This window comes from Pongo abelii, chromosome 6 (genome assembly GCF_028885655.2).
Source record: "Pongo abelii isolate AG06213 chromosome 6, NHGRI_mPonAbe1-v2.0_pri, whole genome shotgun sequence".
NCBI lineage: Eukaryota > Metazoa > Chordata > Mammalia > Primates > Hominidae > Pongo > Pongo abelii.
In genome coordinates this window covers 66,278,966-66,294,602 of record NC_071991.2, presented here as the reverse complement: position 1 = coordinate 66,294,602, position 15,637 = coordinate 66,278,966, and the positions used below count along the sequence as shown (strand labels likewise).

The following is a 15,637-nucleotide window of genomic DNA, read 5'->3' as shown; positions in this document are numbered from 1 at the left end:
TGAGGCCTCCCCAGAAGCCAAGCAGATGCCAGCGTCATGCTTCCTATACAGCCTGCAGAACTGTGAGCCAATTAAAGCTCTTTTCTTTATAAATTACCCAGTCTCAGGTATTTCTTCATAGCAGTGTAAGAACAGACTAATAAAGAGACTGAGTCCTCAACTTGTGGGATCTACACTATCTCCAGGTAGATAGTGCTGAAACTGAATTGGAGGACACCCAGCAGACATCCACTGCTTGGTGTGTGGAGAAAAGCACCCACCTTTGATCAGACGTCTTTGAATACAGACCCACCTTTGAATACAGACGTCTTCTGTATTGAAGATTATTGTGGTCGTGTGAGAGCAGAGAAAAAACACTGGTTTAGAGAGTTTTCCTGACACAGGCTCAATTGGATGGAGTGTCTGTCATCTCTTCTGTGGTCCCATGAATGCATATGCAAAGCAGTAGCTTTATTTTTTGTTTTTTTGTTTTTTTTTTTAGTGTGCTTCCAGTCAGTTTCCTTATTCTGGAAATTTGTTAGAAATTTGTTTGGTAGCAATGGTCCTTACCTTCTTTAATTGCTATAATTTTATTTATTTTGATATTCTGATACTTGTTAGCATTTTATTTTGAAATAATATTGAAATTACAGAAAAAGCTGTCAAAATAGGACAGAGTTCCTGTACGCCAACACGCAGTGTACCCTAATATTAAAAACTTACATAATCATAGTATAGTTATAAAAATTAAGAAAGTAATATGTGTACAGTGCTTTTATCTAAACTACAGATTTTATCTGGGACTGCAAATTTTCCACTGATGTCCTGTTTCTGTCCCAGAATCCATTCCAGCATACTGCATTGCCCTTAGACGTCATGCCTCCTCAATCTCCTCCAATCTGTAGCAAGTCCTTAATCTTCCCTTGTTTTTTATGGCCATTACTTTTGAAGAATACTGGTCACTTATTTTGTCAAATATTCCTCAATTTAAATTTGTTTAATATTTCCTCATTATGAGATTTGAAGTTATATGCTCTTAGTAAAAATGCCATAGGACTGCTTTGCCTTTAATGCATCATATCAGGGAGTATTGATGCTGGTATGTCCAATCATAGGAGATGTTAACTTTATTCAGGTAGTGTCTGAAGTTTTCTTCATTTCAAATTTCTATTATTTTCCTTTTTAGTACCTTGCAGAAGATACTTTGGGATTATGCAAGTAAAATGAATGATTGTCCGCAAACTTTTGTCCACTAATCTTATTTATTATCATTATTATTGTTATTAGTATTTTTTGAGACAGGGTCTTGCTACGTCACCTAGGCTGGAGTGCAGTGGCATGATTGTAACTCATTGCAGTCTCAAACTCCTAGGCTCAAACAATCCTCCTGTCTCAATCTCCCGAGTCATTGGAATTACAGGCACACACCATGCGTGGCTAATCTTTTTTGGAGAGATGGGGTCTCTCTGTGTTACCCTGGGTGGAACCCCTAAGCTCAAGCAATTCTCCTGCCTTGGCTTCTCAAAGTGCTGGGATTATAGCCATGAGCTGCAATGCCTGGCTCCACTAATTTTGGTATCCATCCTTGAATCTTGCCTGCATCAATTATTTCTGTCTTGTTCCAATGGTAATTATATATTTTCCTCAATTCTTCTACATTTATTAGATGATATTTTTCTGTAAGAAAGAGCTATTTTCTCTCCTTTCTGTTCAATTATTATGTATTCACTATGGACTTGGTGTTTGATTGTTTGGATTATAATCCAATACTATCATTGTTTATTTTGCTCCTCAAATTGTTTCAGCTTTGGCCATTGAAAGTGCTTTCATATTGGTTCACAGGTCCTACTGACATGTCCATGTCTCTTTTTAAGCATTTTGTTGATTTCTGTCACCACAAGATATTCCAGAGTCATGTAGTATTTTCCCTAATGCAGTGCTGGAATCAACCACTTCTCCAAGGATCTCTGGGTCCTTTTATTGGAGATTGATATGAGAAAGTAAGATCTGGGTATTAACTCTGCTCCTTGTCACTGGGGTGCCATTGCTTTTAGGAAATATATACTAACCCATGGATACAGTCATCTAAATTATTCATCTGTTATATATTAAGAACCATGAGTTCATATGTATCTTCCTATACTTTCTTTTCAGTGGGATATTGGAAAAGATGAGAGGCAAACATGTATTCTTTGTCTGCTAACTTTAATCAGAAATCCCAATTCTTCAGATAAAATTTTAAATCAGTGCTTTCAAAGATTTTTTTAAATAAAAATTACATTGTTTTTCCTACTTCGTACCTTCAAATACATTATTTAATCTTTCAGACACGATAGATCTTTTTGAATACAAATTAATCTAGACTGGCATAAATAGAACAGTGAACACTTCCATGGACATTCATAAAGTCATTGCCAAAATAAAGAGATCTATGGAGTCTCAGTTTCATTCATTTATCAGAGAGGAGAGCAAGAGTTTAATGCTGACAATAGGAAAATAAATAATATTCAGTTCAAAATTGAGCACATCTTTAGACCAAGATGGTGTTTGCAACATAGTAGACACTCAATATATACTTGCTGAAATGAATGAATGAACCTTACCAATGTCACCATCCATAACCATCTGTTGCTATGTAGTTCTTCAATTTAATGGAAAACACACAGCATGCATTGCAGCATGATGCCTCTGTTCTCATCATACTTCACAAATTGATTCAGCAAACAGCTTCCACCCAGACATAATTCTAGGCATGTATATTTTTAAGTGAAAGGATTCTATCAGGTGATGTATCCTTTTTATAAATTTTCCATCTTTTTCTTACTTTTTGGAATGAGTTCAAGTATATAGGATTAGGCCTATAAGGTGAAGGAATTTGAAAACCCACAGGAAATTAGAAAACACATTGTGTTTGTGAATTCAGAAGTGACCTACATAGCAAATATGCAATTTGCTTCAGATAGAAACCAGTAGATCCCGTATATTCAGAGATATGTGGCATAGAGAGCTATAGTTCCCCTGTAAGTGGGTAAGATGTCTTTATTAACAAAATACTTGCATTCATCATATTTAAGAAAAGGGCACTGTAAAGGTGAATGGGGCTTTTTGACCACTGATTCACGATAGGAAGATTGGAAAAATAAGCTGACTGTTGGTATTTTCTGCTTTTTCAGTTAGTTTCTTCAAGAAGAGAGAGAAAAATTCACTTGCTTTTTGTGGCTTCTCTGCAGGCACTTATACTCTGTAGATCATCTCTATGTTTTCAATGTTCTAAAATTACGTGGGCAATCTTGTCTCCTCTCCTGTCTTTTTGTACTTCAAAAATATGTACCTATATTTAATATCCATGGGTCTCTTAGAGAGAAGCCTTTATGGAAAAGATAGTATGTGAGTTGTGCCTTGAAGGATGGGTAAATACTGGGGGGAAAATGAGGGAAGGATGACCTTCTGATAGAGGGAAAAGAGATGGAAAATTGATTGCTATGATGCTTATGATTGCATAGACAATCTGGTTCAATCATCTACTTACTGAATTTTGTAGAAGCATCCATTCTCTAAGGGAGTACATAGGATTAATAAAATTAAATTGAGTATCTTGGTAAAGCACTCTTAATTCTTTGAAAAAACTTGTTCCAATCTCTAATATCCCAACATACACCACAATACTATTTCACTCATGAAAAATAGTGAATTTATTATATGTGACACTTAATGACAACCATAATGAAAGGTTTGTAATTACTGGGATGGGGAAGAATCTAGTATAGCTCCTGATAATGTAGCTGTATTCGAAATTTTTAATTTTTATTGAAGAAAAAACATAATACAATTGTGTATAGTAAATAAAATTAGGTTTTCACTTAGTTTTACTGATGAGCCAATTCAGATTTATGTGGTTTACCAGTTGTTGGAAGGACTACTGTGGAAGTTACTTACATGTATACTTATGAACTTGAAGGATAGAATTTTTATGACAGTAGTGGATTCATTAGGAAAAATATTTCAATCATTTACATTTCTAGGTAAGTTTCAACTAAATATTTTTATTGTATAACTGCAACAACTTCTTGTTTATGATATGCAATAACATTTTTTAAATATAAAATTAATATGTAATCATTGTAGAAAGTCTGGAAAACTTACAAACATAAAAATTAAAGTAATTATGTCATTATTGAAGGATAACTATTTTAATATTTGTTTTAGTTATCTCTCACAAACACACAAGAGTAATTGTACTGCTTTTTAAATTCATTATAGCGTGCAGTTTCCCCATTTCAGTAAATAGTTTTTGAAATTTGAATTTTTATGATGGCATACTGGTCTTCAAGCCTATGTTAAAAATTTTATAAAGCCCAGTTGCATCCATTAGTCATTCGTTCTCAAAGCTAGCAATGATGAGAAAGGGGTTTGGGAGCCCTGAAGTTGAGAAGGGAAGTGTTGAAGTGTTTGACTGGGGCCAGCAGGGGTTGCTGTCATGGATGAGGCTGCCGCATTCCTGGTGTGTCTGACTTTGGACTCACTTAACATTGTAGTCTGGATTCTATTAAGGGAACTTTGTGTTTCTCCTTTGCAAGAGTCACCCCCTACCATGATAAATATTTAAAAATGTTTTTTTTTTTCAAGTTGGGAAAGCAAACTTTTCCCAAAAGAAATTTATAGTTCAAATTTACACCAAGTTCTCACTAACTGGAGCAAGCCGGGTTTTCACTAAAGCTTTGACTTTCCTCTGTAAAACATTAGTCACTCCCTTGGAAGAAGCAGTTTTTTATAGGCAGTGGGATAAAACAGCCACAGACGTATGTGTAATATGATGGGCTTTAGAATGTACCTGCAAAGCAGTTTTTTTTTTTTTTCCATTTGGAGGAAAAAAGATGAACAAAAAAAAGACTGAATTGGGATGCTAAAATAACAGCGATTCATTATTAAGGAAATGATACATTTTTGTCCCATTCAAATAATGTTTTTATTCCCCTTTTCTTTATTCTTGGGAGGTTCCTATTGTTGTGCCAAGTCATTTTCACTGAACGATTTTTAAACGTATTCACCCATCCCACGTGTGACCGGTTGCATTTTTACTGTGCAGGACCATCGTGAAGCCTGTGGCCAAAGAGTTTGATCCAGACATGGTCTTAGTATCTGCTGGATTTGATGCATTGGAAGGCCACACCCCTCCTCTAGGAGGGTACAAAGTGACGGCAAAATGTAAGTACCTCTTTCAGGACTTTATGGAAGGCTCTGATATCATACCATCTTTTAGGTCTTTATGATAGACACCACCTTTTACATGTGTCCGGTAAACTTGGGTGAGACATTTGAAAATGATTCAGATGGTGTTTATTGCTCTGTCGGATTCATGTTTCTGTAGAAATTTGCCTTTAAGAAAAACAAAGTTAAAGTGTTTCGTTTGGTGGACGTGACAGCACATTTCAGAAATTGTACGCTTTTCAGGAGACCTGTTTTACATTTAAAGGCAGAAGTGATAGGGCTTCTGTTTAAAATATGCTGCATGACTTGAGAGGTCATGAGTCTAGAAAAGCTACTGTGCTTTTCCAAGGAGAATGGAAGTTCCATTGTACATGGGATAAAAACAGCTATTTCTTAATAATATTATGCACTTCCAGGTTTGAAAACAAAAGTGTGATTCCCCTTGCTGAGAGCCTCTGTATGTGTCTATGGGCAACCCTCATAATCTCTATTAGTCTTCTGTTCTGTTGCAAAGTTGGACTTTTTGGCTGTGTTCCTTAGCAACTGGACACCACATGAAGAAATAAATTTTATGTTACAGTGCATTTGAATAACACAACCTAGTGGAATCTGGCTAGAAAGAGGATTTCTTTAAAAATAATTCCCTTGCTCTCTGAGTGGGAAAAAAAGGTATATATATATATATATATATAGCTCACATATAAATGTACATTGGCACCAGCGGTATCTATTTAAAAATAGAAGAAAAAAGTAAAATTACACAAAGAGTAGGGCCCACAATGGTGTATTTTAGGGAGAGTTGCAAAGCAGACAATAACAAAAAACCCAAATACTTTTAAGTGGGAGAGATGAGTTTGGAGCAAATGTGCTGTATTAATTTAAAAAGAATCAAAGAAATAGCATCATGCCAACCTTTGTTTTTAGTTGGCTTCTCATGTGAAAGAGTTTTCTGCACTCTAATTATTCCAGTAACATTGTTAGGTAGTAACTATTTTTAACATGTATTATTTACCCAGGATTCTTTGTGCCTTGTTGTCTATTAAAAACATATTAAAACAGGAAACTCTACAAAGACAAACAAAGCAAAATAATTCATGATTTTGGTAAAATTGAATAGAGAGGTGTTTGCTCAGATTAAATGTCTGTATGGCCTTTTTTTAAAATTATTATTATTATCCATGGAACTCCACTCAATGGAAGTCAGTCCTTCCATCACAGATAAACCTCACTTGTGAGTCAGAACTGGTAAATAGTTGTCTAAATAAACAAAGAAAAAGAGAGTTGGTACATCAAGTTGAGATAAACCCAAAAAAATACAAAATACCTAGCGAAGAAAGAAGGAACTCTCGAAAAGTTGTTCCTTGCCATTATGTCCAAGAATCTCACTCAGAAGAGAGGAGTGTCTATGTTTAGGTCTTTCTCCTTGCCACAGGGAAAGGTTGTAACAAGACTATTTGTCAGAACTAGTTAAAGGGATTGATCGTTTTGTTCCCTTGTGTCTTCATTCTTGGCCAACTCAAGTTCAAATCTCAAATGTTACCTTGAGAATAGTCACATGGTTTCTTTTGGTCATTAGGTATAGGAGACGTGGGTTCTACCACTTCTAGGTTTAGTAGAGTATAATAGCGTCTTCAATATATTTTTTACCCCTTTACATATATCTATTCATTGGAGAGGAAGCTCTTCATTGTGTTCCATCTCAGAATCAGTTTGTCTAGAATGCCTCCAACTCCCCTCCCCTCGTTCCCAGTCCCTCCATACCCCTTGGGTGTCTTTCCTACTCAAGAACCATATGTTCTCTGCTAGATGCCTATTTCCCAGGAAAAGCAAGCAGACATATTTTAAGTGATATAATACTTGACCTTTTGCGTATTTGCAGTTTAATAAGGAAAAATATATACAATGAGAAGTCTTTAGAATCTAAACAGATTGTAGTTGAAACTCTTCACATATCTTATAGATGAGGAAACTAATTTATTTTAAAATCTGAAATAACTGGGGTTAAAATCAAAGTTCTTATCCTGAATCAGTAGTTAGGTGAAATTGCATGAGGCAATTTCTGTATTTTTTCCATTAAAAAGAAAATGTTTCATAAAATGCATGACAATAGATTTTTTTTTTTTTTTGAGACAGAATTTCACTCTTGTTACCCAGGCTGGAGCACAATGGGATGATCTCGGCTCACTGTAACCTCTGCCTCCCGGGTTCAAGCAGTTCCCCTGCCTCAGCCTCCCTAGTAGCTGGGATTACAGGCGTGTGCCACCACGCCCATCTAATTTTGTATTTTTAGTAGAGACAGGGTTTCATCATGTTGGTCAGGCTGGTCTCGAACTCCTGACCTCAGGTGATGCACCTGCATTGGCCTCCCAAAGTGCTGGGATTACAGGCATGAGCCACCACATCCAGTTGAGAATAGAGAATTTCGATGCACACTACAGAGAACATATTAGTGCCCATGACCCTTAATCCCCCAAACATAGTCTATGACAGACATTGGCTAGTTTTGTGATACTTAAGGGAAAAACAACAAAGCCTCACATCTGGGCAACTGTATATATTATTTCATGGAAGCCTGAGTTTGTCAGCTATACTTTCTAGAGATGCTGCCACAACAAGTGGGTAGAAGCTGGGATTACTAGATAGCTCAATAGTTGTTCCCTGAAAGACTCCCCACCTGGTATCTTTGTTTGCTTTCTAACCACCTGGCAGATGCATTCATATTGCTTTGGTCCAAAAGTTCTGTATGGGCAATTAACACTGGACTTTCACTATCTTGTTCAGGAAAGTCATCCTTTATCGTGGGAGTAGGGTGATCCCAAAACAAAGTTAGAAATGGGCTAGATTCTAAAGTAAAAAGTAGGAACAAGATACACAACCAAGTTCTTCTCCCGGTGTTTTCCAATTCTAGAAAAACTCATTCCTGCTCCAAGTAGAATATTTGGTAATTATAGAGAGTGGTTTTGAGGATGCTATCCATGTCAGAGATGCTAAAATTATATTTTCTTAGCACATTGAATCAATCTTTTAAAATAGTTTTGTTTGCTATCTCTGAAAGGAAAAGAGAAATGAAGTCAAAATAACTAGGATTTTTGTTTGTTTTTAAACATTAGTTACCTGATTGAAAAATAATAATAAAAGATTGGTGTAATCACCAATATCTCAGCCCAAATATAGAGGTGATTTAAAATTAAAGGTAATTCCTTTCACTAGTGATGTTTTTCTTTCTTCCTCTTTTTTCCTCTCCTTTCTTTATATATTAAGTGCTTTCTGTTATGAAACTACAAAACTTTTGGAATTGGTTTCTGCTGAAGTTTTAATAAACAATCTGAATTACTTACTTAGTATCGGTGTTGCTCTTTAAGGACCAAGGCTAAATCCCAACCCGAAATGACTAAATAGCTTTTTAACCTGCCCTAAACCCAGCATCAAACTTTACCTTGAAGTTATCAGTTTATCTTTCTAAATATGCTGATTCAGATATGATTGTCTTCAGGTTACAGCTTAATCAGGTTGCCATGACAACTAAGTGCTATATTCAAACAATAAAATTAATTGAACATATACTACCACCCCCTGGCCTTATAGTGTTGTTAACATTTTTTTTTTTAAAAAAAAGGTTCTTTGGTTTAAATTCATTTTGCCACAACATATATTTTTTCTTCCCTCAACACATACATGCGTTCACTACTTTTGTTGGTGTCAGGCAGTGAATTCCTATGTTCAAATTGCTTTTGTCATGTGAACAAGAATATGTTTTTCCTTTGGAATTATGCAAAATCATTGTGAGATGATAGCCATATCTGATAAAAAGTATGTTCCTTTTATAAACATGTGAAATACATTCGTTTAATAAACATTTGATAGTCCTTGAGACAGAAACCATTTCTCTCAGCAAATATACAAGGGTTATTTTGACAAGTAAATCACTAAATGTGATTCATCACATAAACAGAGCTAAAGACAAAAAACACATGAGTATCTCAATAGACATAGAAAAGGCTTTCGATAAAATTCAACACCCCTTCTTGATAAAAACTCTCAATAAACTAGGTATTGAAGAAACATATCTCAAAATAATAAGACCCATCTATGCCAAACCCACAGCCAACATTATACTGAATGGGCAAAAGTTGGAAGCATTTCCCTTAAAAGCCGGCATAAGACAAAGATGCCTTCTCTCTACCACTCCTATTCAACATAGTTTAGAAGTCCTAGCCAGAGCAATCAGGCAAGAGAAGGAAATAAAGGGCATCCAAATAGGAAGAGAGGAAGTCAAACTCCCTGTTTGCAGACAACATGATTCTATAGTTAGAAAACCCCACATTCTTGGCCCAAAAGCTCCTTCGGCTGATAAACAACTTCATCAAAGTTTCAAGATGCAAAATTAATGCACAAAAGTCAGTAGCATTCCTACACACCAAAAACAGTTAAGCCTAGAGCCAAATTAGAAAGGCGATCCCATTCACAACTGTCACAGAAAGAATAAAACACCTAGGAATACAACTAATCAGGGAGGTGAAACATCTCTACAATGAGGATTACAAAACTCTGCTCAAAGAAATCAGAGGAAACATAAACAAATGGAAAATCATCCCATGGTCATAGACAGGAAGAATCAATATAATTAAAATGGCCGTACTGCCCAAAGCAATTTACAGATTCAATGCTATTTCTATCAAACTACCAATGACATTCTTCACAGAACTAGAAGAAAACTATTTTAAAATCCATATGGAACCAAAAAAAGAGCCCAAATAGTCAAGGCAATCCTAAGCAAAAAGAGCATAGCTGGAGGCATCATGTTACCCGACTTCAAACTATACTTCAGGGCTACAGTAGCCAAAACAGCATGGTACTGGTACTAATGGAACAGAATAGAGAACCCAGAAATAAGTCCACACACCTATGACTAACTGATCTTTGACAAAACTGCCAAAAACAAGCAATGGGGAGAAGACTCCCTATTTAATAAATGCTACTGAGATAACTCGCTAGCCATATGCAGAAGACTGAAGCTGGACCCCTTCCTTACACCATACACAAAAATCAACTCGAGATAGATTAAAGACTTAAACATAAAACCCAAAACTATAAAAACCCTAGAAGACATCCTAGGCAATACCATCCTGGACATAGGTATTGGTAAAGATTTTATGACAAAGACACAAAAGCAATTCCAACAAAAGCAAAAATTGACAAGTGAGATCTTATTAAGCTAAATAGCCTCTGCACAGCAAAAGAAACTATCAACAGAGTTAACAGACAGCCTACAGCATGGGAGAAAATTTTTGCAAACTATGCATCTGACAAAGGTCTAATATCCAGCATCTATAAGGAATTTAAACAAATTTGCAAGAGAAAAACAACCCCATTAAGAAGTGGAGAAAGGACATGAACAGACATTTTTCAAAAGAAGACATACATGCAGCCAACACAGCCAACAAGCATATGAAAAAAGGCTCAATATCACTGATCATTAGAGAAATGCAATCAAAGCCACAATGAGATACCATCTCACACAGGTCAGAATGGCTATTATGAAAAAGTCAAAAAATAACAGGTGCTGGCAAGGTTGCAGAGAAAAAGGAACACTTAGACACTGTTGGTTGGAGTGTAAATTAGTTCAGCCATTGTGGAAAGCAGTGTGGCAATTCCTCAAAGAGCTAAAAGTACAACTACCATTTGACCCAGCAAATGGTATATGCCCATTACTGGGCATATACCCAGAGGAATATAAATCATTTCGCCATAAAGACACATGCTCACAAATGTTCACTGCAGCACTATTCACAATAACATGACATGGAATCAACTTATGTGCCCATCAATGTTTGACTGGACAAAGAAAATGTGGTACATATACACCATACTATGCAGCCATAAAAAAGAACAAGCTCATGTCTTTTGTGGAATTACGGATGGAGCTGGAGGCTTTTATCCTCAGCAAACTAATGCTGGAATGTAAAACCGAATACTGTGTGTTCTCACTTTCAACTGGGAGCTAAATGATGAACTTCTGAACACAAAGAAGGAAATAACAGATACTGGGGTCTCCTTGAGGGAGGAGGGTAGAAGGAGGAAGAGGAGCTTAAAAGATAACTATTGGGCTTAATTCCTAAGTGATGAAATAATGTGTACAATAAAAACCTGTGACATGAATTTACCTATGTAACACACCTTCACATGTACCCCCAAATGTAAAAGTTAGAAAAAAATTTTAAGTGATTTAAAAAAGAATAGTTAATAGTTGCCAGGGGGAAAATCAAATAACAAAGCTTAGAGTCTTGAATTACCATCTTTTTTTAATAGAAAATTGTACTTCTTTTTAGTATCTTCTGATTCTCTTTTCCCCACCGGGTGCCTGTTTAACAATGAGAAAGCGTAATTTGGGGGATGATACCTGTATAAATGAATTTAGACTTAACAGTGAGTTATTCTTAGGGAAGTACAAAGATTCCTTGATTAGTCAGTCAATGATCCAAAAGTAAGACTAAAAACTTGAGTGCTAATCCAATAAACAAATGCCAAAAACAAACTGATAAATACACAAGGCCATGTTGTCTACATCGTCTGCTAGCAATGCATGTACATGCTTTATCCCAGGTGCCTCATGAAGTTTTATCTAACTACGAATTCTGAATAAGCACTTCGGTTTTAACTCCAGTTATTACGGATGATAAGATAAATTAGTTTCCTCATCTATGAGACATATAAACTTTTTTAGATAGCCTTGATTACAATCTGTTTGGATTCTAAGGTCCTCTCTTCTCAATGGATATTTATTCTTTATCAAGGTGCAGATACTCAATAGAAGGTCATATATGGTTATGTAGCTCAAATACCCTCCACTTATCCATTTCTTGTGTCCACAGAGTTGAATATAGATTGAGCCAGAACTAAGTGTGTTTTGGTGAAGTTGACTGCTTCTTTTCTTGTTCTTTTTTACTAATGACTCTATACCTATCTTAAAACGTCCGTGGCTCTCCTAAGTGTCTAATTTTTTCCACATTATCAAAATCTATAAAGAACCTAATCATATTTACTTAAATGCTTCACTAATTACCTGATTATGGTCTTTAAATGTAAATGTATTTCAGCTAATGTTATGGTTGTAATACTTCTGTAACTATTCAGAACGTAGTAGTTCTGTTTAGCAGTTGTACTTTTTATTCCTTATCTGTAATCAGGGACTCAATGCCTTGTCTTCTCATAACGGCATTTTGGGCCACAACAAACAGGTATGGAGAAAAGGAGTGTCTAGAAGTCACCTACCCACCAGGTACCTCTTCATGAAGGGTCAACCTTAAACTTGAAGGGCTTCAATTCTTTTAGATTAGGGTGAACACAGGGGAATACTATGCAGCATTGATTCTTCAAAGTATTGTCTTATCCAGCTACCATCAGATTAACCTCTTTCATCTGTTTCTGTGCCGTGTTTCAAAAACTGGCCCAGTGCCTGGAACATAGTCTAAATAGCATTTTTAAAAATGAGTAAGGCTAAAAAGAATCCATGATTTTTTTTAAGTAAGTCAGATGATTTCTTCCACTATATTCGATGTTTCTTGAAATAGGAGTTCATAATTTTTTTTCTTTTTTGCCATTGCTATCTTCCCCATCACTGCCATTTCGGTCTGAGTTTTGAATCACATATTCCTGTGTTCTATAATATTTTAATTAACAAAAACCTTGTTTTTCTGGAAACTGCTTCTGACAATGGACACTTGTTTAATATTTCCCTTTAATAGGAATTGTATTCAGGGAAGTCATGGTTTCCTTGTAACAGTGGGCCTTGGGCAGAAGTGCAGAGACCCAGCTGTTAATACCTGCTTGAATCTAATTGGTGAGAAACTCATTTAATCTCTGCTCAGAAAACCAGGACAGTGGGAGTTGATAGAGTCCTTTAATTATTAAACTTGAAATAAACAGTAAGAATTAAAGAAAAGTAAACAATAGCTAATTTTGGTATCGGAAAATATATGTTCAGATCTCAAATATGTTTCTCACTAATTTTGTAATCAAGTTAGTTTCCTAATCAGCCAAAAAAAAAAAGTGGGTGGGGAAGGGAGATAATAATTTTACCTACAATCTATGTAATAAATGATTAGGTTGTGAATTAATAGTTTCGAATTTTATTGTTCATATCATTTCAACAATTCTAAATATTCAGTGAAAGTCTGGGTGTTTAGATGATATATTTGAGCACAAAATATACAACACAAATTCTGCAGCTTTTTTGAAGGTGTTTTAGACTCCTATTTGAAGAAAATGGAAGGAGGTTGGGCAGACATCTTTGGAAGCAATGCAGGATTTTAGGTAAATAGTAAGTGTATTGTCCATTTAATTAAAAGTCAGTTTAGCAAAATAAGTGCCTGCATTTCACATTTCTATATCTGTTTGTATTCCTACTTTATAATAAATCCGGAGACAATTGAAAAAGTGGTAATGTTTTTAAAAGAAAATAAAGCATTATTATTTTGTGATGAGGATACCTCAGTCATTGCTTGCCTAAAAACTGTGCATTTTGTTATGATATGTTGAGGTATGTTCTGCTCTTAACATTATGAATATGCCAATGCAGAATAAATAGTCCAGTGATGCTTTTTTAGCAATTGACTACAATTTTAGTTAACTGACAGTTGACTATCTGAAACACACTTGAGAGTCAGAAAAAAACTTCTCAACAAAATACTACCAAACCCAATTCAAAAACACATTAAAGGGGTCATTCACCATGATCAAGTGGGATTTATCTATGGGATGCAAAGATGATTCAACATAGGCAAATCCACAAATGTGTTATACCTGATTAACAGTATGAAGGACAAAAACTATATGATCACTTCAATAGATGCAGAAAAGGCATTTGACAAATTCAATGTCCTTTTATAATAAAAACTCCCAGCAAATTAGATATGGAAGGAATGTACCTCAACAAAATAAAAGCCATATATGGTAAGGCTATAAATACATCATACTCAATGGTGAAAAAATAAAAGGTTTTTTCCTAAGGTCAGGAACAAGATAAGGATGCTCATTCTCGCCACTTCTATTCAACATACTAACAGAAGTTCTATCCAGAGAAATTAGACAAGAAAAAGAAATGAAGGGCATCCAAACTGGAAAGGGAGAAGTTAAACCGTCTCTGTTTCCAAATGACATGATTTTATATATTGAAAATCCAAAAGGTTCCAGCAAAAAAAAAAAAAAAAACTGGTAAAACCAATAACTAAATACAGTAAACTTGCAGAATATAATATTAACATACAAAAATCAATAGCATTTCTGTATACTAACAATGACCTATATGAAAAATGATTAAGAAAATAATCCCATGTACAATAGCTACAAAAGGGAAAAAATGCAAAAACCTTAGGAATACATTTAACCAAGGAGGTGAAAGATCTCCAAACTGAAAACTATAAAATGTTGATGAAAAATGTTGAAGAAGATATAAGTAAATGGAGAGCTATCCCCTGTTCATAAATTGGAAGAATGAACATTGTTAAAGTTTACATACTGCCCAAAGCTATCTTCAGATTCAATTCAATCTCTGTCAAATTCCCAATGACATTTTTCACAGAAATAGCAGAATCAACCCAAACATTTGTGTGGAACCACAAAAGACCCTGAATAGCCTAAGCAATCTTGATCAAAAAGCACAAAGCTGGAGGTACCATGCTTTCCAATGTTAACAGCTACTACGAAACTGTAGTAATCATAAAAGCATGACAACGGCATAAAAACAGACACATAGACCAATGGAACAGAATAGAGGACCCAGAAATAAATCCACACACCATGGTCAATTGATTTTTGACAAAGATGGCAAGAACACTCCATGAGGAAAAGACAGTCTTTGATAATTGGTGCTGGGAAAACTAGATATCCAAATGCAGAGGAATGAAATTAGACCCTCGTCTTCTACCATGTAAAAAAAATCAACTCAAAATGGAGCAAAGATTTATGTGTAAGACCTGAAATGTAACATTAATAGAAGAAAACATAGGAGAAAAGATCTATGGCTATAGTTACTATTATAAACAATGTTGAAGTGAACATCCTTTTACAAGTCTCCCTCTGCGTGTGTGTTAAAGTTACCTTAGGCTGATGTTTTTAGTCAGTTGGGGCTTCTGTTTCTTTTTTAGTATGTAGCACGTGAAAATATGAAGGGAGGCAGGAAAATAAGGAAAGAATGTCTTTGACCTTCCTTACCTATAACTCAAACTTCAGTCCGTATCCCTGTTTCTCAATACACATGCAAACACCCACACAACAAATGTGTCCTCCTCTCTTTACTGTTTTATACTCTGTATATCACACCTCTTAGGTTCCAGTTAAAATTATCAGAAAGGGTGGTTCTGTATACTGATATTCTTCAAGTTTAATCCAAACTTTAGGGGAAAAGCAGGTCAAAAGTCATGTGGTAGATATGTAAAATATCATTTTGAGG

General features: G+C 35.3%; 1 protein-coding gene across 7 annotated transcripts in view; it reads left to right on the top strand.

Annotated features, from left to right (window-relative positions):
- The window catches only part of HDAC9 (histone deacetylase 9), a 917,296-nt gene that overhangs the window by 791,594 nt on the left and 110,065 nt on the right, over positions 1 to 15,637 (top strand). For all 7 annotated transcript variants that reach the window (XM_054559003.2, XM_054559009.2, XM_054559005.2 and 4 more), the window contains one exon: positions 5,066 to 5,184. In XM_054559003.2, the coding sequence (XP_054414978.1) occupies positions 5,066 to 5,184 (119 nt within the window). The remainder of the gene's footprint in view (positions 1 to 5,065; positions 5,185 to 15,637) is intronic.